This window comes from Pteropus vampyrus, unplaced genomic scaffold, assembly GCF_000151845.1.
Source record: "Pteropus vampyrus isolate Shadow unplaced genomic scaffold, Pvam_2.0 Scaffold207, whole genome shotgun sequence".
Classification (NCBI taxonomy): Eukaryota; Metazoa; Chordata; class Mammalia; order Chiroptera; family Pteropodidae; genus Pteropus; species Pteropus vampyrus.
The window spans coordinates 1,828,664-1,851,945 of record NW_011888988.1 but is presented as its reverse complement, the minus strand read 5'-3'; the positions used below and the strand labels follow the sequence as shown (position 1 = coordinate 1,851,945).

The 23,282-nt window shown below is 46.3% G+C and overlaps 1 protein-coding gene across 4 annotated transcripts; it reads right to left on the bottom strand.

The window, feature by feature from the left end:
• Positions 1-126: 126 nt before the first annotated feature.
• On the bottom strand, positions 127-21,869 carry TRAF3IP3 (TRAF3 interacting protein 3). Of its 4 annotated transcripts, XM_011372445.2 has the most exons (16): positions 21,675-21,869; positions 17,727-18,130; positions 15,995-16,142; positions 15,780-15,843; positions 15,495-15,519; positions 15,200-15,229; positions 15,003-15,098; positions 9,051-9,122; positions 6,603-6,743; positions 6,375-6,512; positions 5,032-5,167; positions 4,397-4,459; positions 2,887-2,946; positions 1,672-1,808; positions 834-947; positions 127-216 (listed from the first exon to the last, which is right to left on the bottom strand). In XM_011372445.2, exons 2-16 carry the CDS (start codon positions 18,069-18,071, stop codon positions 127-129), a joined length of 1,659 nt encoding a protein of 552 aa, XP_011370747.1. In that variant the 5' UTR covers positions 18,072-18,130; positions 21,675-21,869. The 4 variants fall into 4 exon arrangements, with proteins under 4 accessions (XP_011370747.1, XP_011370749.1, XP_011370748.1 ...); XM_011372446.2 differs by lacking the exons at positions 127-216; positions 834-947; positions 1,672-1,808 and adding an exon at positions 16,489-16,590 and having other exon boundaries at positions 2,858-2,946; XM_023537965.1 differs by lacking the exons at positions 127-216; positions 834-947; positions 1,672-1,808; positions 21,675-21,869 and adding exons at positions 16,489-16,590; positions 20,810-20,989 and having other exon boundaries at positions 2,858-2,946.
• Positions 21,870-23,282: the final 1,413 nt, after the last annotated feature.

Below are 23,282 nucleotides of genomic sequence, written 5' to 3'. Positions count from 1 at the left end.
GTTAAAAAATAAGGTCAGAAGTCACAGTTGAGATGGGAAAACCCCACTTTAAAGTACCCAAACCTTCTGAGTTTTTTATTCATTTCTTGCTTCTGAATTTCATCCAAGGCAGCTGTCACAAGTTACTCAGATCAGGCTGTCCTTGTTTGCCAGGAACACTGCCAGTGCTATAGCAATCATCACCATTAGCATCGATAGCCATCGGCCACACTGCCTCTGAGAAGGGAGGAGGAGAGAAGAGAAGGAGCCCGTGGGTTGGTTGGATAAGATTCAGGCAAAAAAATCTTCCTTGTTTCTATACTAGCCCAGTGGAAAACTTTGGGTTGGTAGAGGAGAAAAAGCTGCTTACGTCATCCTCTCACATTGTCACCTCCCTTGGGATAAAGCCGCTTTACTGGTGGTCACTGGTCCATTTACTGGTAAAAGGAATGATAGTTAGCAGGGGCCAGATACTTAAGTACCAGTATGACCAATCAAGGGTGGTAAATAACTCAAAAATAAAATTATTCTCTTTATATTCCTTAAAAAAATTATTTTTTACTTTCATTCTCATTCCTTCCTTGCCACTATGCTCAATAGGCTAAAAGATTACCATTTCATACTTTAGCTAGTAGTAAGTCTTTTAGGCTTAAGAGTTCCATGGAAATTAATCTTGGATGCATAAGCCAGCTTTTTTCCATGGTTGCTATACTGTCAGTGTTGTATCAACCAAGCTGAATGGGACAGGCTGGCCAGACATTGTCACGGGCTGGTAAATTTTAGCCGTGAGATTATCTAAAGGAGATAACATCCCTCCATTATCTAGGGCTGTATTAGAGGATGGACCCTCTTACTCTGGGAGGCAGCTGCTGGCTCTGGTTCAGCTCTTCTCGACACTTCTGCAGCTTACGCAGGCAGGAGAGGTACTCGTCACTGAGGTTCTCTAACTCTGAATGTAGTTCTTTGCACTGAGGGGGAGAATACCACCAAGGTCATCACCAGTTCTTTCTGGGGCAGATCCCAGGTAAGGGAGAGGGCCCTGTGTAAGTTACCCCTTCATTCATTTGGAATTTTTACCACTATCCTTCCTTCCCCAGCCTTTCTCAGATTTCAGTGTGCTGTTTGACTATCTCACCTAGTTTGTCTGGAATGTGTTCATTTACATGATTGATTATAATGCATATTATATATTATACATGTAAATGTTTTCATGTGATAGTGTGCAAGTACTTTGTAAATGGGGACACCAAAAAAATGAAGTTTTTATAGCACAACAGACCTGGAAATGATCTTATTTCAGGTCTCTTTGCTAGGAGCCATGGATGTGTATGTGAGAATGTAGACAAGAATTCCTGAGTTTTGTTACTTAAAAGACTATGAAGTTTTAAGATGCTCAGTGTAGGACAGAGTTTGAGGAGTTAACATGTTTATTAAATGTGTTTGAGTTTAGGTTGACTTTGCAAAGGTTAACTATTTAATAAAACTGTGACTTAGGATTCGTATAAATAAAGAAGGGAAAAGATTGACAAGTTAACCCGAAAGCAAAGACTTTTTTTTTTTTACAGGCAGATGAATACCTGCAGGCATCCTGTCACAATGTAGATGTTGAAATCCCTGTTGTCTGCCTGTGTCCCAGCAGCTTTCCCTACCACTGTGGGCTGAGCCCCTCACTGTCTGAGGTCACCAGCTCACCTCCTTTTCCTTGGCCTGGAGCTGCAAAGTCTTCTTTTGCAGCTGGTCTCTGAAATCCCAGTCTTTCTCGGTTCCTGTACCCTCAGGCTCCACTTCGTTTTGGGAGGGCTTTGGACTCCTCACGGGCAAAACCTGATCTAAAAAAGCAGCCAGATTCTCAGTGATAGGGAGGCCCACACCTCTGAGGAAGAGCCCTGTGATAGAGACAACCTCCAGGAGTGAAGCAAAGGGAGGGGAGGGAAAAAGGGAAGGCCTGCTTCTGTCTAGACTTCCTGGACTTTTAAAGAAGGCCCATTGGGACCCTGCTCACCCTGGACAGAGAGCTGGAATTTAAGCCCCTAGAGGGCAAGGCTGGCATCTTATTTTTCTTTGTATCCTTAGTCCTGTCTAATGCCAGGTCCTCCTAGGGAATATTTATTAATCCACTTTCTTTGGTTATAGGTCACATCCAGTCTAGTTAGTCTAGTATGTTTGCTGGATGCTTTTTTTGAAGCATATAACCTCTTTTCCTTTCTGTCCTCATTTCAGTCATGAGAATGGCAGTCATATCCTAGAATTCATCTTCATGTAGTTAAGGATGGTTTTTCAGCCACCTGGCAGTCTTAGTCTTGTGAAGAGAGCACTGGACTAGGAGTCAGAAATTCTGTATTCGTGTCTTAGCTGTGTCCTTCATTTGTGTGACCATAGATCTTCATTTTCTAACCCATATCATATGAGTATAGTAATTTCTGCCTTATATTTTACCCAGTGATTGCGATGAGAAAACAGAAGGCCAGTAGTAGATAAATGAGGCACTTTCGCCCCCTCCATATACATGACAAATTCTTCTTAGGAAGCTAAGGCAGCAGACACTGAAGGGCCAAGAGCAAGGCGACTGTTGCATACGACATGATTTAGACTTGGGAAGTTGGATGTGATTTGGAACGTCAAGTGTAAAAATTGACATGAAATCCTGAGTTCAAAAATCAATTTATTGAAATGTTCAACACAGACATGTTTAAAGGGGGAGTAAAAATCCTTTTCACAGTTTGTATACCTCTCAGGATAGGAGGCTAACTAGTTGACGTGTTCTCAGAGCCAGTGACCAGTCCTTGAAATGCTTCCCTAGATCCCTGACCTACCAGACTCCTAATAGGTCATGTAGTCCATCCCCCTGCCTCTAGGTGGGCAAGGAAAGAGCAGTATCTTAGAATTTGTGGAAGTAAATTTGCTGACCTTTCTTTGTTAAGAGTTTCTCCTGTTCTTGAAGCTGTAAGGATTGATTCTGAAGCAGACCTGTTGGAAAACACAAGAATGCACTTGTCTGTGCTAGCATATTTACTGCAAAGAACGTCTTTTCAGAACTTTGCTTAGAGCCTGAATTGTTAAAGATGTTCCTATCTGTTATTGGTTGAATCGTGTCCCCCCTAAATTTATACGTTGAAGTTCTAACTCCTAGTACCTAAGAATGTGGCCTTTTTGGAGATGAGTTCCTCACAGATGTAATTGGGTGAAGATAGGCCATAATGTGTTTGGCGCTCTTAGAAGAAGAGAACATTTGGACACAAACATGCATAGATGGAAGACGTGAAGAGACACAGGGAGAAGTCGGCTATCTACAAGCCAAAGAAAGTGGCCTGGGACAGATCCTTTCCTCAGAAACCTCAGAAGGAACCAACTTGATTTTGGACTTTTAGCCTCTAGATGTGTGAGATAATAAATTTCTGTTCTTTAAGTCACCCAGTCTGTGCTGCTTTGTTACGAATACACCATCCTTATAGCTCCTCCTCCTATGTCTTTACCTTTAGTCTCCGCTTAAATGTTATAGAAAAAAGACTTTCTCAAGTGACCCTGTATAAAATAGCAGCTGTTTTCCCTTTAACCTGCTTTTATTTTTCTCCAGAGCAGGTATTACTACCTGACACTGATTTGGTCATTGAAACTCCATACGCTCGTGTAGAGCTTGCTTGGAATGTAAGCTCCATGAGGGAAGGAGCCTTGTCAGTTCTGTTAGTTACTATATCCTCAATGTAAGTGTCTAGGGTGTCTGGCACTGGTAGGGGCTTGATAAACAGGACTGAATAAATAAAGGCATGCTTTTGAAGTGACTTGTCCCTTTAGCGCCTGCTCTGTGGGAGCTCCGCTTCTGCCGGTTGGTGTTCTTCCTTCCCCCGTGGTTGCTGTGCTCTTTTAATAGTCACTGCTTTGTGCATGAATTTTCTGCACCGGGTGTCAGAGGTTAAGTGCTGGGCAACCAGCAGAGCTAGTAATTGGATCAGGTTCTCAGCTTTTCAGAAATGGCTTACCTCTGAAAAGCCCCTTTTCCTCTTTGGCCCTACTATGTAGTTTTGAAGTAGACTGAGACATGTAGTGTGAGCTTATTTTCTGAACCATTCTTAGTGACAGGTCTATGTGACATAGTCATGTACGTAATAAGTTAGAAAACATAAGATGCCTTAGAAAAACCTAACACTTTTTAAAATCTGCAGTTCTGGGGGAAAATGCTGGTGGTTGTCATTGGCGCAGAAGGAGAAAAGTACAAAAGAAAGAAAAGGGCAGAGGCTGATAGATAACCTGTGAAGAGCCATGTAAATGACCTCACTTCACAAGAAGAGAGTCTGAAAATGTGCAGAGTAGAGGAGATGCCAGAGACTGGGCCCCAGTCCCTCGATGCCTTTTGTGGAGCAGGAGCACCGGGCACATTGCAAGCCCTGTGCTACCTTCAGAATCTGGAAAGGAAACTTACTCTGCAACTGCTGTACTTTGGTCTCCAGGGTGAGTTTCTCCTCCTCTGACCTCTTTAGCTGATCTGAAAACGAAACAATGCAAACCATAATAGAAGAGCCTAAGACTTAATGAACTCAACCTGTGAGGATGGAAATTTGTAACGGGTACTATTCTTGTCACGGCCTCTGTGTCAAGTGGTAGTTGCTGTTTCTTCTACTTGTCTCAGTCCTGAAGAAGCAAACCAGAACCCAGGTACCATGGATTTTATCTGCATCGACAACGTGAAGTTGAGTTAGGTGTTGTGTTTGCGCACAATTTGGTCCTTTCTCAGCTGACACACAGGCTGTGAAGGAAACCTTCACTATGCCTTCTGTTTCAACTGACCTTTCTCTTTCAGATTAGGAATGCAGCCTTCACACATTTGACTGATGTGGGAGCAGCTGTGATCCGGCCGAGGGATGGGCTGGGAAAGAAAGCTGATTCTCTAGTGCTGTGAAATTAACTTTCAGTCTTAGATAAGTAAAACAGCCCTGCCTTTCCCTCAAGGTAAAATGAAATGTCAAAGCCAACCAAACAAATGAAAGACTGAAGTCTTTCCACCCAGCTTCCTTTCTGTGAACTCACTCAGCCAGAGGCCTCCGAGGAGAAGGGTACCTTGTAAGTGCTGGGTATCTGAGCCACACAGGTCTCTGTCCCCCTGCAGGTGTTCAATCTTGGCCAGCAGTTCTTGGTGCTCGTTCTCCAAAAGTCGAAGAGCCTGGTTCATCTGAAGGTCTCTACTGTCTGCTCCCTGCAGGAGGAGGAGGGGCCGGCACAGAAACAGGTCAGTGCTAGGGTGGAGGCTGGGGCAGATCCCACGGAAGAGGAGAGTTGTAGAAAATTGGAGAATTTTACAGATAGAGACTATTAGGGAAATGCAAAAGTAGGGAAGTTTTATTATTCTTTTTTAATACTTCCCTTTTCTCTTTTCCTCACGCATAACAAACTGCATTAGATTTATTTTATTTTTTTTGATATTCATAAGGGACTCATTTGGGTAAATGCCCAAATTAAGGAATACCAAATCATCGCTTTTCTAGATGTCTTCACTAAACTTCTAGTACTATCATTTTTTTTGGTAGGGTCATTTTCACAAAGAATTAAGGTTAAAAAGAAAAAGACCTTTATAATAGAGTTTCCTCGTAGGTGATGGGAGGGAGAGAACAACAAAGATGGAGATGCGGGTACAATGCAGGGCCAGCTGGGTTCACTCCTTTGATGAGACACCTTGTCTCTTACCAAACTGTATTTGTTCCCTGCTTCAGTAAAATAAACTTTCGAGGTGGTTCTTCAAAATTCCAAACCAAGTAAGTAAAATCTACGAACAATAATAGCTATTATTTATTGAGGGCTCATATGTGCAGGACATTGTGCTAAAGGCTTTGCATGGATAATACCACTCGCCTTGCCGCAATCCTATGATACAGCTACTGTTATCCTCATTTTAGAGATGAGGAAACTGAGGTTTAGGAGGGTAGTTAATTTCTCCCGGGTAATGCAGATCGGAAATGATGGAACTCTTGATAATGCCAAAGACGTGGTAGGTTGTGTTAGTATTCAACCCTTAAGTAAATTAATGACATTCGTTCTGTGCTGGGAGTGGGCGTTTCTGAACTGGAGGCTCTCCTGGGAGAGGGCGCAGAGAGTGGGCTGGGATATGACCGTAGGCTGATGAATGTTCCAGCCCTTCGCATTTGGATGGTGTCATTCCAGTGTACACTTAGTTCGTTTGCCTGAGCAGTGCAGATGTCCTCGCTCAACTCAAAATTAGATTTCAGAGCCAGAACAGTGAGTCTGGTACAAAGCAGGCAGCGAATGAGGAACTGAAAGCCAGATGCTCTCAGGTGCCTTTGGGGCCCGCAACCCACCAGCAGCTTCTCTTATCATGGTTGTCACCAACCCCCCTTCCCCTAAACTCTGTCTCTTCCTCCCACTTCCCCTCCCTCAGGGCCTGGTACCTGTAGTTTGGACTGAAGCACGTGGAGTTGGCTTTCCAGCTCTTGGTGCTGGGTCCCCAGGGTCCTCCAGTCCTCCTTCAGCGCCTCGTACTGGCTCCTCCACTCTTCACACTTCTGCTCAGCCAGAGCCAGGGACCTCTGAGGGAGATCAAGGAAGAGGGTGGTACCTTGGGGGTCTCCCAGAGGCCCCCCGTCTCCAGTCCCGAGCATCGCGCGGCGCTCCCACACCTGCGTGCTCTGCAGCTGCTGCTCTGCGCTCATTTTCTCCTCCAGCACTTTCTGCAGTGACTCCTTGGCCTTTTGTTCGTAGCTGTTTTTCTGATCTTCCATCTCCATTAGCACCTTTTTCATTCCCCAAGGGGAATATTTCTGTAAATTTGATGCAATTCAACAAACACACATTGAGGTGTATGCCAAATCCTGAGCTGGGATACAGAAATGAAAAGAATTTGGTCCTTGCCCACAGGGCAGAGACACCAGTAATCTGGTGGAGCTTTGTTTTCAAGCTGGAGGTGGGCAGGGAGAGTCCCTCAGGTGATGTGAGGGGTGAGTAGGGATAATAAACAGTGCCCTTGACATGCTGGGAATTGTCCCCTAGGCACTTGAAACCCAACATTTCCAAAGAGAAATCATCTTTCTAAACTGCTCCCTCCTCCGGGCTTCCCCTGTCTCAGTGCTTCTTCCCCCATCTCAGTGACCAGCGTCCTCACCCACCCAGTCTCCCAAGCTCTAACCAAAGAGTCATCTTGATTTCTCTCACTTTCTCCCAGTAAGCAGCTGGGCATTGACCCTTATCCAGTCAACCCTTCCTGTTCACACCTATCTCCTCTCTGTCTCTACTGCCCTGTCCTTAGTTCAGGCTCTAATAATACTATTAGATGGATTGATGTAATCGTCTCCTTATCTTCAAGACTTGCCTCCTGTCAAATTCTTTTAGTCCTGCAGCTGCAGGGTTCTAAAATGCAAATCCGATCCTGTCCTGACCTGCTTAAATCTCAGTGGCTTCTCAGAATCCTCAGGATTAGGTCCAAACTCCTTGCATGGCTCCTACTTACAAGCCCAGACTTTCATTCCCAGACTTTCATTGCCTCTACCCAAGCCGAACTGCTTGCAGATTCTCTAAGCACTTTGCTTTATGGCCTTTGCATTTTCCCATATGGCTGCTTCTGCCTAGAGCATGCTTACCCACGCTTTTCACCTGATTGACTTCTATTCACGCTCATGATTCAGCCCAAGAATCATGTAAGTTCTGATAAATCTTGACTAGCCATCTCCATCCCCCAACTCATTACAGATTAGGTAGCTTTTCTCAGTGTTCACATAGTATCCCCTGCATGTCTATCTTTACAGTCTGTGGACTCACCTGTCTGCCTTATGGGACTGTAAACCCCTTCAGGACAGGGGCAAGGAGCATGTTTTTTGTTTGTTTGTTTTTTGTTTTTTAATTTTTGTAGCTTCAGGGATCAGAGCAATCCCTAGTAAACTCAATTATTGTTTTAAAATTAATACATTTACATTTTAAAAATTCCTCCTGGCTCAGGGTCAAGAAAAGAGTAATTTTGTAAATTCACTGGGGGATCTTAACCTTCCTATGCCTTTTTCATTTTTATGCCCTGTGATTTTGAGGAAGGCAGACAGCTTTTACTGGGTAAGCAGTAGCCTAGATAATGCAGATTTAAGGATCAATGTGAAGTCGTTTCCATTTAGCTTGGGAATCATCTGAAAATTTGGACTTAAATGTGAATGGGCCTTATTTCTTGGAATTTTCATTAGAAAGCATATCCAGGAATTATTAGTTGAGGTCGAACATGGGTATGTCTCAGTTATTGGACTTAACTGGCCTGGTCACTGGCCACATTTATTCCCCATTGAAAATGAATGTGTTGGCATTCCGGATTACATGTCAGTCTCTTATGACCGTGGTTGGCATCATTTAGTTCATAAGAATCTGACAAAGGAGGTCATACTGAAAAAACAAAACTCGTAGATCGGCAGATCTATAGACTATGTAATCTCAGTTCTCCTGCAAGGCTCCACCTGTGTGGCCAGGTCTGCCTCATCTCCCTAACTCGAATGGAAGCATTCTGCCTGCCTGCCTGCCTGCCTCCTCACCTAGAAACACATCGCTTCTCAAGTGTGAAAGCTGATTTCTTTCTGTCTTTTGTAATCCAAGATCAGGCCAATCGAGAGAGATAACAATGTCACAGGAAAGCCAAGAGTCGCAATTTTTTACTTTCTCCCTGGGATTGCTATGAGATAAAAGTTGCCCATGGAATGAAAACCATTTTGCAAAATTTCATTATAACATCCAGCTTATCCATTCAAAGGCTGGGACCTGCGCAGGTCTATCTGGGTGGTGTGAATCTTTACCAAGGGTCCCTCCCTACAATTCCAGGTATTTTCAAGGTTCCCCTGGAGTTGGCTAAGTGCTTGGTGCTGGGATTTCCTCCCAGGATGCAAAGGGAAGGACACTGGGAGAAAGGGAGAGGAGGACGGAGACAGGGTATGGACATATGGTGAATTGGGGATCAAGGTGAAAATGGCAAAGCCAGAACTGGGTAGTTAGGAGTAGGTGCGTCGATCTCTATCAGGGAGCATTTCTACAGAGAAAGATTGAGGTTCAAGCATTCTTTAATTCTAGATTCCTGGCCTGGAAGGGTCCTCCAGAGTGCTTACCTGGGTACAGGTGAATAGCTGGTTTTCTAAGGATCTCAGTTTGCCCTTCAGTTTGTCTTCATTAAGCTGTCCCTGGAACAAATGGGATGAGTTAATGAGTTTGGGCTAAAATATAGTGTACAAAATGTTTTGTTTGGTATTCCCAGCCTACTGCCTAGAACATGATCTGTGCTCAATGTTTGGAGAACTTAACTCTTTTAAGAGGTAGGGAGGAAGAAAGATGACAAAGGATGTTTGTGTAGAAGAGGCTCTTGTCCTCTTTTTCTAAAATAGGAGAAGGAAGAATCAGACTGGCCCCCAAAGTCCTCTCTGTACCTTGAGCTTCTCTATGAAATGGCTCAGGGTATCACAGCAGGGATCCAGTTGAAGGAACGTTTCTAAACTATACTTCCTATAACCCCCCATTACCTCTCTCCCCTGTCTGTCTAGGCTCTTCTGTACTCCTCACCTTCTCTCAGTCTTATACATGGACCTTTACCTCTAAAATATAGACCAGTAAGGCTAACAGGGTCTCTCCTCCCAGGGGGGATATACATTCTCTCCTTTACCCACTATTGTGCCCCCCACCAGCACCGCAGAATGTGACTATTTGGAGACAGGGTCTCTAAAGAGGTAATTAAGTTAAAATGAGGTAATTGGCGTTGGCTCCATTCCAGTGTGACTGGTGTCCTCATGGGAAAAGGAGATTAGGACATCAGGGTACCAGAGAGAGGAAAGACCATGTGAAGACCCAGGGAAAGGCAGCCACCTGCAAGCCAAGGAGAGAGGCCTTAGAAAAAGCCGACCCTGTCGACACCTTGATCTCAGACTTGTAGCCTCCAGAACTGTGAGAAAATAAACTTCTGTTGGTTAAGCCACCTAGTCTTTGGTATTTTCTTTGGCAGTCCTAGCAAACTGATATACTCTCTTCCCTGACACACACTCACACGCACGCACACGCACACACGACTCAAAATGAGAAATTCTTTAAGAAAGCAAGAAATAGAGGAGAGAGATTAATGCAGGGTGTGTGTGTGGTGGTTAGAGAGCTTTCCAGAAAGCCAGATTCTATTTCTTCATAAGCCGGGTCTGTCACATGGCATCGTGGACATTCCAGGAGGGATGCTCATCTCAAGGCTGAAGGTGGAGAAGAGCCAGCAGATACCTTTTCTCCATTTTTCAGTATTTCAGCTGAATAGCTAACTTCCTCGCCGCTTTGTTCTGCCCTCCATCTATAGACTTGTTCCTTTCTCCCAGTTTGGGCTTTTGTTTTTCCAGCCCTGAGTTTGGTTTACGGTCGTGTATATGACTGAGTGTGGGGAGGGGAGGGTGCTTTCGAGAGCTAGTTTCCTAGAGAAAAGGCAGGCCTTGGTTCTCTTTAGGAGTAACCGATTTTCATATCCTTTTTTCTGGCTTTTTCCAGCCAGGCCCTGTAGGACACTCCTGAGGTCTAGAAATTGCATCTTCCCTCAGGCCTGAGGCTCCAGGGCTCTTCTCAGTCAGGCAGCTTGGATGTTTCCAGCCCTCACAACAGTTCCGGTCTGTAACGGCCTGGGGCAGAGGAAGGAACTCTGTTTTGAGGTCTGTGCCCCTCTGCGTTTCAGGGCACCTGGGCTAGGCAGGAAGTGGTATCTTACAGCTCCTGTTTTGCTCTTGTTTGGCTGATTCTTCTAACCACGGGAGCCAGGGGGCGCCCCCACCCTTTCTGCTTCCTGTGTTACTCAGCTGGGCCTCGCAAAAGCAAAAGGCTTTGCCAAAAATAATTTTTCCAAGTGTCTCCTCCTATTAATGTTTTTCCTAATGTCTCGCGTGAGAGCCGAGAGTCGGGAATTTGGCCTATATGATAACCACAGGGTTTGGGGGCAGATGAAAGAGATGGACAAAGTCTTCCCCTGTCCTGGGCTTTGGAGTAACTGCTAGAGGGCTGCATTCCCCCCCAGTGGCCTGTCTATTGTCAACGCACAGACCCTGAAATCCGACCCCTTGGCACCCAGTCTCCTGCTTTAGATCTCCTTCAGACTCACCGTGCCGATTGCAGTCAAACCCACGGAGTTTAAGGTTTATCTTGCTATAGTTTTGGAAGAAAACAGCCAGCCCGAAGCAAAGTTCTTACATTTCTCCCAGTCTCCTACCCCTTTTGGGTAATTCCTCTCTCCTCCTCCCATAACTGTGGTTTTAATTTGATATTTGCCTCATCCAACTGTTTTTGTATTTTAGCCGCACCCTAGATTACTTTTCCATTCATGTTACAGTAGAAGACAATTTAGGATAGCCCTTTCAGTGGGATGAAGGGCCACCCAAGTCTGGGGTTTAAAATATCTCTTGTCCACAGCTCTGATTTCCCAGACTCCCCAAGGCAGGCAGGACAGTTCAGCCAAATTGTTGCAAATGGGGCGTTTAGTTTCCTGGTCTGAGCCCCAACGTGCCCCACATGAAGCTCAGTAGTACCGTATGTGGGGTGAAGCACCTTTTACAGTCCTATGGTGGACTTTTTTGGGCAATCGCACCGCTGGAGCCCAGGGCTCAGGGGACACAGTACCCCTATTTGGAAAAGGGAGCAAGGCGGAGGCCATACACACCTGGTGCCGGTCTGAGGGCTTCAGCTCCTGCTTCTGCGTGGCTTTCCCCTGCCTCTGATCTGTTTGTTCTCCAGAAGCACGAGCAGCTAGCTCACCACACAGCCGACCCACACAGCTCGTTTCTGTTCTAGCAGAGGTGGCTTAGGACTTGCAGCCAATCCCCTGCTGCATTGTCATCTCAAGATCTCATTTCCACTTTGCGGAACTTAAAAACCCACTTGTGTCCTGCTCCTGTTTTTGTATTGCCCAGTGCTGAGAGCTCACTTTCTCTCCCGCCCGAACCGTTTCTGTTCAGAAGGTTGGAGTCTCAGTAGTGCCCTGGGGTCTATTGCATCCAAAAGGCCCAGAGTCAGCTTGGAGGTGGAGGCGATGGTGGGAGCCGATCCTGGCGGTTCTGACAGTTTGCACTGAGCTTTTCTGCATGTGAAATTCGAGATTCATATCAAGGATGCCAAATGGGAAAAATAAACGCCTGACCTGGGCCGAATGCCAGAGTTCCTATTCTGACCACATTCTCCCAGTTTTTTTCCCCAAGTATCACAAACTGGGGCTGGCCTTTCTTTGAAGTTGAGGCTTCCGTGGGAGGTAGAAGGTTGAATTGTCTTGTTTTGAGGGAAGCAAAAGCTATTAACTGAAAAGTATGAGACCATTTTTCTTAAAAACAGGAAGCTGGGGCGTTGGTAGGGAGGAGGAAGAGAAGGGTGAGTAGTGGGAGGGATGGGAAGAAGGGAGAGAGAAAAACCACAGTGGAGGAACCTCTGCTGGAGTATGGAGTGAAACTGCCCCTCTCGGTCTACCTGTCTCTTAACTCCCCTTCCCATTCCCACCCGGCTTGCTGTCATTCACGCTCCAATTGTGTCTTACCTGAGATATAAGAGTTTCACCCCCCCACCTCCACGCCCCGGAGCCAGGGTCCTCATTGTTATCAGAGAACTTTTTAAAGCAGATCTCATCATTCACTTTCCATTCAGTTCCAGAGCTATAAATTGAGTTCCTTCTAAGGATGGGCCGGACATTGTAGGACTTTAAACCCACATGAAGCATAGTTCCGTTGCTACCCTGCTTGTCCTCGATAGCAGTGTTTCTCAAACCGGGTGTAATACAAAATCTCATGGATCTGAGATATCTGTGTTTTTCCTCTAAAATGGAGTCCATACATTATTTAGGTTTGAAATACCCTGTTAAACAGAAAAAGTTTAAACCTCATAATTCTAGAGACCTGTTAGGCCATTTCTAGTCTTTGGAACTCTCCTGACGTGATCCCTTAATTTCAGCCACACTCTGCTACATGCAGTGCTTTGTCATACCTACACCTGTCATCATTCTGATTTCTTTACCTTTCTGCTTTTTCTTCCCCATCATCCTTCCCACTTCTGTCCTGGTAAACTCCTACTCATCCTTCATGACCCAGCTGAAATGGTGTCTGTCCCGTAGAGCCTACCCTATTACACCTTGAGCAGAATAATAGCTGTCTTCTCTTTAGCCTGTGTCACTTTGTAGACACTGCTGTTGTAGCTTTATCATGCTGTATTAGATTGTCTATTACATGTTTCTCTCTTCCTGGCTGGAGCGTGAGCTTTTCAGGAGTAAGGACTCTAGTCCTTTTTTCCCTTGTAACACAGAGCCCAGCATGTAATGGGAACTTATCAAATGTCTGTTGAATAAAGGAGTTAGACGAGATCGATTTAGTTCAGCACTGGAAGCCACCTGGCATGCACAGCTGTCTGCCCCAAGCTCCTGGTCTACTGATGGAAATGACTTTCTTAAATCAGGAACTTCGAACATAGATGCCTAAACCCAGGTACAATGACAGATGTGAGGAGGAAGGGCCGAGCTTGGGAAGCGTTTTACATCACTGCAACGTCTCAGTTTTGTTCCACACCCTTACGTTTCTCTGTCTAAGCACAAGCCGTCTATGTGGCAGGTTAGCTGTTCACTGAGGCCCGTGAGGTTGTGCGTTCTCTCTTTGCACCTGGTGCTTTATGCTCTGGTGGTGCCAAATGTCTGCAGCTCCCTGAACACACTAGTCTAGGGGTTTCAGTGTGGGGTCCTTCAATGTGGGAACCCACGAGACCTTTGCAAGGGAGGTCTTCCCTTTTCCAACTACAGATCTGAATGAAACCAAGTTTTCTTCATATGCTTCAACCAAAAATGGAGTATTGCAGCACATTGACCATGGCTGTTGTCAGTTCAACCAGACATTGAAAAGATCTGCATATGTTTAAAGCAGTATTACTCCTCTCACTATTTTTTGAAAAATATACTTATTGTTTGTAAAATTATAGAATTCAGGTTAACGTAATGGATTTACTATTGTGATTTTTAAATTAATATATTTGTATTAAACTTAAGATTACATATTAATTAAGATTAAATATATTAAGAGTCCTGTTTTAATTTCTAATATGGTAAATTCTGATATGGTAAATATAAAAAATTTTGGGGGGTTTCAAGAAATTTTTTAAAGAGTACAAAGGGGTTCTGAGATTAAAAAGTGACTCATTGCACAAGACAATATTGTGTCTCTTGGTCTTTGCCTGTGCTGTATGCTCTGCCTAGAGTATAGTATAGTACCTTCTTCTACATGTGCCTGGAAAATACTTATATAACTATAAATATTTCCCTGGTTCTCATATTCTCTAGAGTTATTCATTCCTTCTTGTATAGTACTAAATCCTGAAAACATTTATTTCTTAAATCTCTGCATTGTTTAGGCATCTGTCTCCCTGACAAAACCACAAACTCTCTAAAAGCAGGAACCTTGTCTAATTAATCTCATTATTTCCAGTGCTTGGTACAGAGAACATGATCTATGAATATTTGCTGAATAAATGGACTAAAATCAGGAGGTCTGAATTTTAGTTTCAGTTCTGCCTCTGACCATCAGTGTGATTTTGAGTAAGTCACTTGACTTCTCTGACACTTAGTTTTCTCATTGTCAAAAGGAGAAAGTTAGACTAGCTCTCCAAGGCCCCTTCGCACTCTGACATTCATGTCTGGGCTGAGTAGTAGGTGTGTGCTGGCTTGGGGTTAATGTTGCTGTGAATTCATACAGAAATAGTTGACATTTACCACACTCAGTAATGTTAAATGTACCAGATATACTAGGATCTTCTTTTCTTCCAACAAATTAAAAAATGGGAATTCTTGCCCTTTTTGGTTCTGGGCTTTAGAGCTGGTCCCTGACACCTGGAAGGCAAGTGTGGGATGACCCCGGATTTAGCAGAGCCCTCCCATATGTTTATTGTCACCTGTTTGACCTCTAGGTCTCAGTGCTGTCCCTTCAGTGTGGAGGAAACCTCTCCTCTTGCTGGGATGGTATGGAAAGAAGAATGAGATGGACACACTTCAAAGCCCGTGAGCTTTGTTCAGACTACGATTTCATTTCCATTACCTTCCAAGAGCTGTCAGAGGCTCGAATCAAGGTGGACAGTAGGTCTTGGAGAACCACCATTTTCTGTTTTAGAACCAGCTCCCTTTGTAGGGCCTCCTGTGGGGGTGGGGGGCAAAACACAAGAGGGTAAGATTCACCTAGAGGAGGAGGGAGTAGATGGAAGGAGGAGCTGAGGGGACAGTTCAGATGTTACTTACTTTGAGGTACTCTGAGAGCTGGATGATTTCCTAGAGAGAAAGAAAAAAGGTATCCAAGAAGATCTAGTTCTCCTAAAGACCCAGGACATGGAACCAGAGCCAGGGTTGGCTTATGTAGAGTAAACTTTCTTTCTTGGTTCAGAGAGAGGCCCTTCAGCCCCGGATGTGTACACCCATCCAGGGAGAAGGTGTCCCTCTATCCCAGCTGAGTTTATAATGGAATTCCCAGATGTCAGGTCTTAGAGGAGCTTAGATACCATTTAATTCAACCTTTCCAAGGTGAGGATTTTCTTACCTTGTCTAGAACTGCAACTCCACAACTGGGAAGAGAGGAAATAAAACAAAAATGACAATGGATCAAAGAAAGTAGCACCATTGGGAGGCAGTGGGTTGGTTCCTTCTCTAATCTCTTCTGAAGAGCCAAATGGGTGAGGAAGGCCTTCCTCTTAATTAAGGTGGACGTGGAAATTCATCGTATCCCCTCTCTAAGTACTGGGTGAGGGTATTCAGGTAAAAGCTTAGAAGAGAGGAGTGGGCGGGATGCCAGAGAGTTGGAGTCAGGAGCATGAAAGGTACTCACTTGGTTTGCTGACTGGCATCATTCTTGGTTGTTGGCTGCACTGCTCTTTCCTTTGTCTGAGTCCCTGAGAGATGGAGGATAACGTGATTCAGAACCCATGGGGGAGGACGTGGGGGAAGTGGGGAGGGATAGGGACTCTCCACTGCCAGCGCTCTGGGACTGACGAGGCAGGATTCTCTGCAGGCCCCAGTGAAGGAGGGAGACTCTGCTCTTACCACGGTGATGTTTGGGTGGCTTCTTGATGGGAAAGTCCCGTGGTGGGAGGCCCCCGGCCTGAGAAGGGGGGTGATCAGCCAGATCCCTCCAGATGCCTGAGAGAGGGTGATGCTGGGTTGGAAAGGCCTCAGAGCTGGTCCCTGACACCTGGAAAGCAAGTGTGGGATGCTGGAAACCTAGAGCCATTTAGAATGGGATTCTCCAGCTGATTGCAGAAAGATGAACCAATGACCAAGTTTCAGGTCTAGAAAACCAAAGCAATCCCTTCAAGCCTTCAAAGCTACAAGGTTATTTGCTCTTGCCCTCCCTTGACCTGGCTGGCAGGAATGCTCCTTCTCAGGCCAGGCAAATCGAGCAGGGCTTGTCTCCAGGTACACTCTCTAGAATCCCTGATCTATCTTGTTTGGTCTCAGCCACTTCCACAGCCAGCATGGTGATACGGGAAGAGAACTGGTCTGAGTGGGGAGTGAGGGGACCAGGGATTAGAGCCTGCCTTTTCCGGGTCTTGTCTCCTCTCAGTGTAATGAGTTTGGAGTGGATGATCTGTAAGGTCTTTTTCATATTCTAGAGATGGCTTCCTTCCTCCTAGTAATAGCTGGAATATCGTTGAGGCATGTATGAAGAGAAGGTAAAATAGGGAGTTGTAGGGAGCGGTGTAGTAGTAGGGGCAGTAGTAGGAGGGGCACAATTTAGTCTGTTCTTTTAATATATTCTTTTTACACATTCAAAAATTCTATGCTTATAAAACTAAAAGGATAAGAAATACTTGTGGAATCTAATCATGGGGACAGACTCAATCTCAATAAAACCTTAGTTGATAAGCTCAGGTGGAGTTCTTTAGTTAATTGTGTTTCTTAATCTTTTTCTCCTTAATTTTTTTTTTTTCAACAAAAGCATTCAGCAACCTTCTTGCCTTAGAAAGTACACAGTTGGTTTTATCTTACAGTTGGGCTCAAGGATCATTTTTCTGAACAGCACCTCCTGTTGTGGACAGCAGATCTCGTAGTTAAGCCCTGACCCTGAGTGGGTCACGATGCCGGGCATTTGCAGGGAGTGTCGGCATGCTCACAGCACGGATGTGAAGACACAGTAGTTTGCTGGCTGAGGTCATTTTAACTTACCCTGGTTTTTGCCAACACTGCTTCTTCCGAGGCCAGGTTGATGGGCACTCTAAGAGTTACTTAATCTTAGAGGATTTATAACCTCAGAGGGACCACAGAGAGCAGAGGTGAAGAAGCCAGAGAAGGCTTCCTGGACCAGATGAGGCCTTAGCTGAACGAATTTAGTGGAATTGGAATGGCCCAAGAGAAAGAGAGAAGGCACTCACCTCACAGCAGGATAGAGGAGAGAAGTGTGTGTGTGTATCAAGGGGGCATTAAGAAGATTGGCCCGTGTACCTGGCATACAATAAAATGATGGATGAAAGAATGCTGTAGAAGATACGTATATTTTGCCTAAAGTTAAACTGGTGTTAGGAATTAGCTATGGAATCGTTTTTCAAATTATTATTTTTTCTCCTATGAGGCAAGTGCAAAACAAAAATGTAGCTAAATAAACAAACAAAAAACACAACATCAAAAATCTCTGAATGAGCAAGTGGCTAAAGGGAGACTTTGCTATATGACTGGGAAAGAAGGGACTCAATTCAAATAACTTTTTAGTGACCTTGAGCCCACTTACCCCCTTGACACCCCCTCCCCTGAAAGCAGTGTATCCCTCGACACGGCCCACCTGTTGTCTGGGGGAAGGGATCCTGTTGGCCCAAGACAGAGGCTTCCTGAGTTCAGTCGCCTGGCCTGGCCTCCTGGAGAAACGTTGCTCCCGGGCCCGGGAGCTCCGTGCTTTGCCCTCCTCCTCCACCTCCAGGTTCCTTCTCCTGAAGAACTGCTGCTGGCGGGCTCTCTGGAGATGTTCTTTTTGCTGGGTCCTCAGCACCTTCCCTACCTGGCGGCAAGTGGTCACATTGGGACGGCAGCGACGGCTTTCACGGGTCTCCTGCCGACGCTCACACTTGGCCTCGTAGCTCTCGGCCCACCAGGCCAAGCCAGGGGAGGGCCTGGGGTCTGGGCTGATCATGATGATCTCCTGAGCACCTGTTGTGCTTGGCTTCCAGTTCCTGGAATAGCTGCCTGGGCCTGCCAAATGCCAAGAGGGAGGAGTAAGGGAGGGGTCAAGAGATGGGCAGAAAAATGACTATCTGCCTCGACAAGGGGGCAGAAATAGCACATACGCGTGGGTTGAAAACTGAGGGGGTTTTGATGTCAAACTGGGAGTCAAGACTCCTGGATCTAGTCTCTCTGCTAATTTCTACTTTTCTCTGGCCTTAGCAAAGTGTCTCCCGCTCTGCGAAGTGGAAAGGTCTTTCTGGCTGCCACTTCTTCCTTGAACCAAACATCTCACCCTGCCTCTAATCAGGGGACCATGAGAAATAATTGATAAAAATCATCGAGAGCGTGTAACCTTTTGGACGGCAGGGATGTATTCATTCTCCAGGGACTTCTAGAGAGTCAGTTAAATTGGCTCCCTGTTCCCAAATCTAAAGGAAAAGCCAGCACCTTTACTGCTGTCTCAGCCCAAGTTGTTACTAGAATGGATGAATGGCCTGGAGGGATAACCAGACCCCCCAAGGTGCGGCCAGGCCTGAGACCAACATCACTGCTTTCTTCTTAGCTCTTAGCAGCTAACGTGCGCCTGGCCCTGGGCATGGTTCCCGAGGAAACCCCACCCTAATTGCTCCAGTCATGAATTCCAGACATTGGCCCATTGGCACTCCACTCAGCCCAGGACTGGGTTCCAACTCTCAGGTGCAGGTCAACGCGAATCGGTATAGGCCAAGCACCTGCCACAAGCCCAGTGCTGGCGAAACCTGTTTCAGAGCTTCCAGCTTCATCACTCTCCAAGCTGAGGGCTCTGTTTTTTTGGAATCAACCCCCTGTCAAAGCTAAGTATGGTGCCAAGTCTGCTTTCCTTAGCCCAGACACAGACTGTGCCATCAAAACCAGCAGCCACATAGATTACACCTCAACAAGGCTATTGCAAGCGAAAATGAAACAAAAACAAAAACAGTAACCAAAAGTCCCCTGGTCTTTGTGTAGAGGCCACACTTTGTGCCCCCTTTTCATGGCCTTTCCAGCTACTCACATAACCCTCAAATTCTATTTTCTTCTCTGTGTCCTTTTCTCTCAGACTCTTCCTTACCTACCTTCTGCAAATCGGTTTATTCTCCTAGAACCCTCTGGTAGCTCGGTTGAGTTGGGTGCTGGGCTTGGCTGAGCTGGGTCCTGAGCACTGGAAATTCTGTGCCCTGCCTCCATTGGTCACCGGAGCGACTGGGAGGGAAGAGGGACTCCCCCTTACAGCTGCCACTTCTCTTGGTGCCACAACCTTACTACCCACTACCCTGGGAACCTTAGTTCCTGGGTAGGCCAGAGGAGGGTACCTCATCTTCACCGACAGCTCAGCTTCGCCGGCTCTGGCCCCTTGGGCTTATTTATAGGCCAAGCTGATGCAACAGGTAGCAGCCTCTCTGCCCCTTCACTGGAACTTCGCTGCCCCTCTGGCTCAGTCCGGAATTCTCTGGAATTCTCTGTGGGACTCTTGCTCTCCCTCTGATCACACCGCTCCTTCTCCAGGGGCATGGGTGGACTGGTCTCTCTCCCTGAGAAGGGTCTTATGTGGTCAAGCCCTGTATGCTCTCATCTGCCTGACTCTCGAGGCTTGGAAGGGGCACACTCTGATCTTCAGCAGGGCTGACCCCAAGCAGAGCTGTGAGGTCGTCCATGCTTGTCCTCTGGCCCTATCCCTGGATCGCTTCCACTTTCTTTAGCCTTTTCTCCTCACTCTGTAGGGGTCTCCTGACTTCCCGCTTGCCACTTTCTGTATTTAAAAACCTAGATAAGGACCTAAGAGGCCCATTCATATTAAGTTATAAGGACTGCATGCAGGAACTAGAAACTCCATGTCCGGAATCTATACCGTGCCATCCTATGCCACAGCCCCTGGCTATTCTGCCATGGATGGGGAGGTGAGGGAACCCTGGCTCTGGGCTCAGACTGTGCGGCTTTATGTCCTGGCTCTGTGCCCTACTACCTATGTGCTTTAGAACAAGCTATTAAATATCTCTAAGCCTCAGTCTCCTCATTTATAAAATGGGAAGCTACCTCATAAGATTATGAGGATTAAAGAGAAAACGCGTGTTAAGCATCTGGCACATAGCACACAATAAATGTTAACTTTCTGTAATAATAATGAACTATGATCCTGTCCTGCTGATCTTGGATGCTGAAGACTCGGTGCTATGAGACAAAGGTCCCAAGCTAACAGCACTCCCCGGACCAAGAACGCCCCATCCTCTAGTCCCCTGACCCCTTCTCTCTTTGAAGGGGTACAGTTCACCGCATGGGGAGGTGCTGACCTCAGCCTGTAATCATATTTACTACTCTGGTTCATCTGACCTCTGGGTTTGGGCCACAAGGAGAAAAGATTTCTCTGTGGTCTGAGCACAACCATCTTCTCAATTAGGCCTGGCAGAAAGATAAAGAAGAGACGGGGGGTGAAGAACTGGTGTCCAGCCTGCCTGCATCCCACTATTAAACGTGGGATGCCAGGTCCCGCGCGGTTTGGCTCCAGGTGAGGCGGAGGAGGCGGACCCCTGGTTATGGGGAATCCTTCCACCGTCTCACTGTGAGAAGAAAGGGCTGTGGGGAGGAGACGAGAGAAGATTCTTCTGGACTCTACCAGGCTGTCTGTGCTCGTCTGCCGGAACCCTCGCTGCCGGCTCTGTTTCCTCAGGGGCAGATGTTGGGGCTTGTTACCTTAGCAGGGAGTTGCAGTAGAAATGGCTCCTCAGAGAAGCGGGGCATTCCTTGCCCCCACGGCCTCACAGCTGGGAGATTTGGTGCAGACAGCTGAGTTGGATCATACCAAGCTTTCTGGGGCAGCTTGGCTATCTTGATTTGCTTAAACACAAGAAGCCATATGGGATGGCTGACTAACAGGAATGGGCTGTAGAAGAAAAAGGAACTGGTCCCTCTGTGGTTCAAGGAAAGGTCACTGGGCCACTGCCTGGGCTTTCTGGCATCTGTGGGGGGCTCCTTGGCAGTATGACAGGGCCCAGTTGGAGCTTGGAGGAGACATACTGGCTAGGGGAAGTTCTCTGCACTGCCAGAGAGGGACATCCAGGTGCTGCCTCTCGCCTGACAGTGGTTTGTCGCTGCCTCTCTAGGTCTCTGCTCCTACTTCCTGGCTGTGTGTGTGCAGCGAATGGCTTCCTGCACGGGCCTGGCCTTCCCAGGCCAGAACTCTTGGTGTGAGCCGAGAAGGGTCTACACGTAAGCTGCTGGGAAGGCAGCTTCTTGTTTTGGGAATTCCTGCTTTGGAGGAAGTGTAAAAGATTGGTAAACTAAGCCTCTGTCACTGGGTAGCCTGAACCCTGTCATTCGACTCACTCCTAATCTAATCTGATGGATGGAGCGTGGAAGCTGTACCGCTGGGCCGTGGCCAATGGCTCTGAAAACGAACACAGCGTGATTTCTTGGTTACCCAACACCCAATGCTCTTAAACTATTCCATCTGCTCTTGTGTCTCCCCTTCAGCCCAAGGAAGCTTGGAGCGTCTTCTGTCCCACCCTAGAGTCGGAAGTCCCCAACCTAGACGCAAAAGCACATCCTCCTCAGTTACCTCTGGTCCCAGGCTCCAACCCAAGCGGCTCAGGAAAGCTTTCCAGTTCCTGGGCAGATCTTGGTTCTGGTCTCAGATGGGGCAAGACAGCAGTCGAATAAAGTGCAAGCTCTCAATCCGTGGCTCTGGGCCCCCTTAGCATTTCCCTTCTTGGTGCTGTGTTTCTTTTTGCACAGAAGCCTTGCTGAAACAGGAAACAGACAAAGCCGCAACGCTTGCTCACCCAGTTCCCCTCTCTTGCTCTCCGGCACAATCTGAGTGGGCCCCTGAACCCTTGAGGCCTCCAAGGCTGGGCTCAGGAGCTCCTCCCTGAGGTGGGCACCCCGGCCATCCTTTCTCTTGCTGTTGGATTGGTCTGAGCTCTTGGACAGTTTCAAGTCAATATCCCTTTCCAGGAGTAGGCAAGGATGGGTCGGACATAAACCTCGCAGTATCTGTTAGGGGGAAAATGCCTTTGACCTAGAAGAGATGGTCCCACTGTAGGCTTTCACGTACATCAGGTAGCTCTCTGTGTAAGGACTTTCTCTTTAGTTACCTCTTCTAAGTCCTGGTGTTGTAAAGAGTTTCTTCTCTTCGAAGTACCTGGTGTCTTTTTCAGAATTCTGAAGTGAAGCCAGCTCTGAATTTGCTCCTTTCTGAAGCATGGGGGGTGGTGGTGGGAGGCAGTGTGAAAAGGTGGTTGGCGGGTGGCTGGGGAATGAAGGGAGCAATAACAGGCAGAATCTTATTAAAAATTTCCTAGTCAATTGGACTAGGAAATTTGGAGAAAAGCTAAAAGGAACTGATCTGTGTGCATTACAAAGAAACTATTATAAATGATATAATTAGGGAATTTCCAATAAATTCAAGGATAAGATGGTGGAAAGAGAACCGGATTAAGACAAGTTAACCGAATAGTTTTGTAACCTCGTGCAAGTCACCTTGTCTGAACGGTCCATTCAGTACAGTGGTTGGATGATTTATACGGCGCCTATTAATTCTAAGGCTTGACACATGTAAGACACTTAATGAGACTTTTAAATAGCTGTGATAACACTTATTAACATGCGGGAAGTATGTCACTATCTTCCCCGTTGCCTACTACTTCCCCCATTCTGTGAGAGAAAAAGGACAAGAAGTAGGCAGTGGAAAGTACAGAGGATGGACTTTTAAGCATTAGAGCCAAAGGCAAATGACATTCCATCAGGATGAGAGACAGTAGCCCAAGATCTTGTGTCTGGAACTTAACATCTGGAAATGAGAATGAGTAGTGGACAGAGGAGTTGGGGAGCCTAAGCTGGGGAATAAGATAATTTTATTGTCATAGAAGAGGGAGAGGTTCTGGGAGTTTTGGACAGTAGAGCACAGGAAAGGACAAGAAATTATAATTGCAGTTCCTATGGACCAACTCTCTAGGCTTCACTAAAATTCAGAAAGAAATGTGTATGAAGATCAAAATCCGTTTTAGGGCTATGTGCTCAATGGGACACTACACGCACATTTACTGGGGATCGGAGAGGTTAACAGTGTGCTCAAGTTCATGCAGGTTTGCTTGACACCAGAGCCTGAGCTCAGAACACTGTGCTCTGAGAATAGTGTAATTAATAAAGTTGCCATACTTGTCTATCT

Coding starts and splice junctions, on each gene's coding strand:
- TRAF3IP3 (XM_011372445.2), bottom strand. CDS start 18,071: ATGATCAGCCCAGACCCCAGGCCCTCCCCTGGCTTGGCCTGGTGGGCC. Junction 6,744..9,050: donor AGCTATTCACCTGTACCCAG/GTAAGCACTCTG, acceptor TCAAATTTACAG/AAATATTCCCCTTGGGGAAT. Junction 948..1,671: donor TCCAGGCCAAGGAAAAGGAG/GTGAGCTGGTGA, acceptor TCTCCCCCTCAG/TGCAAAGAACTACATTCAGA.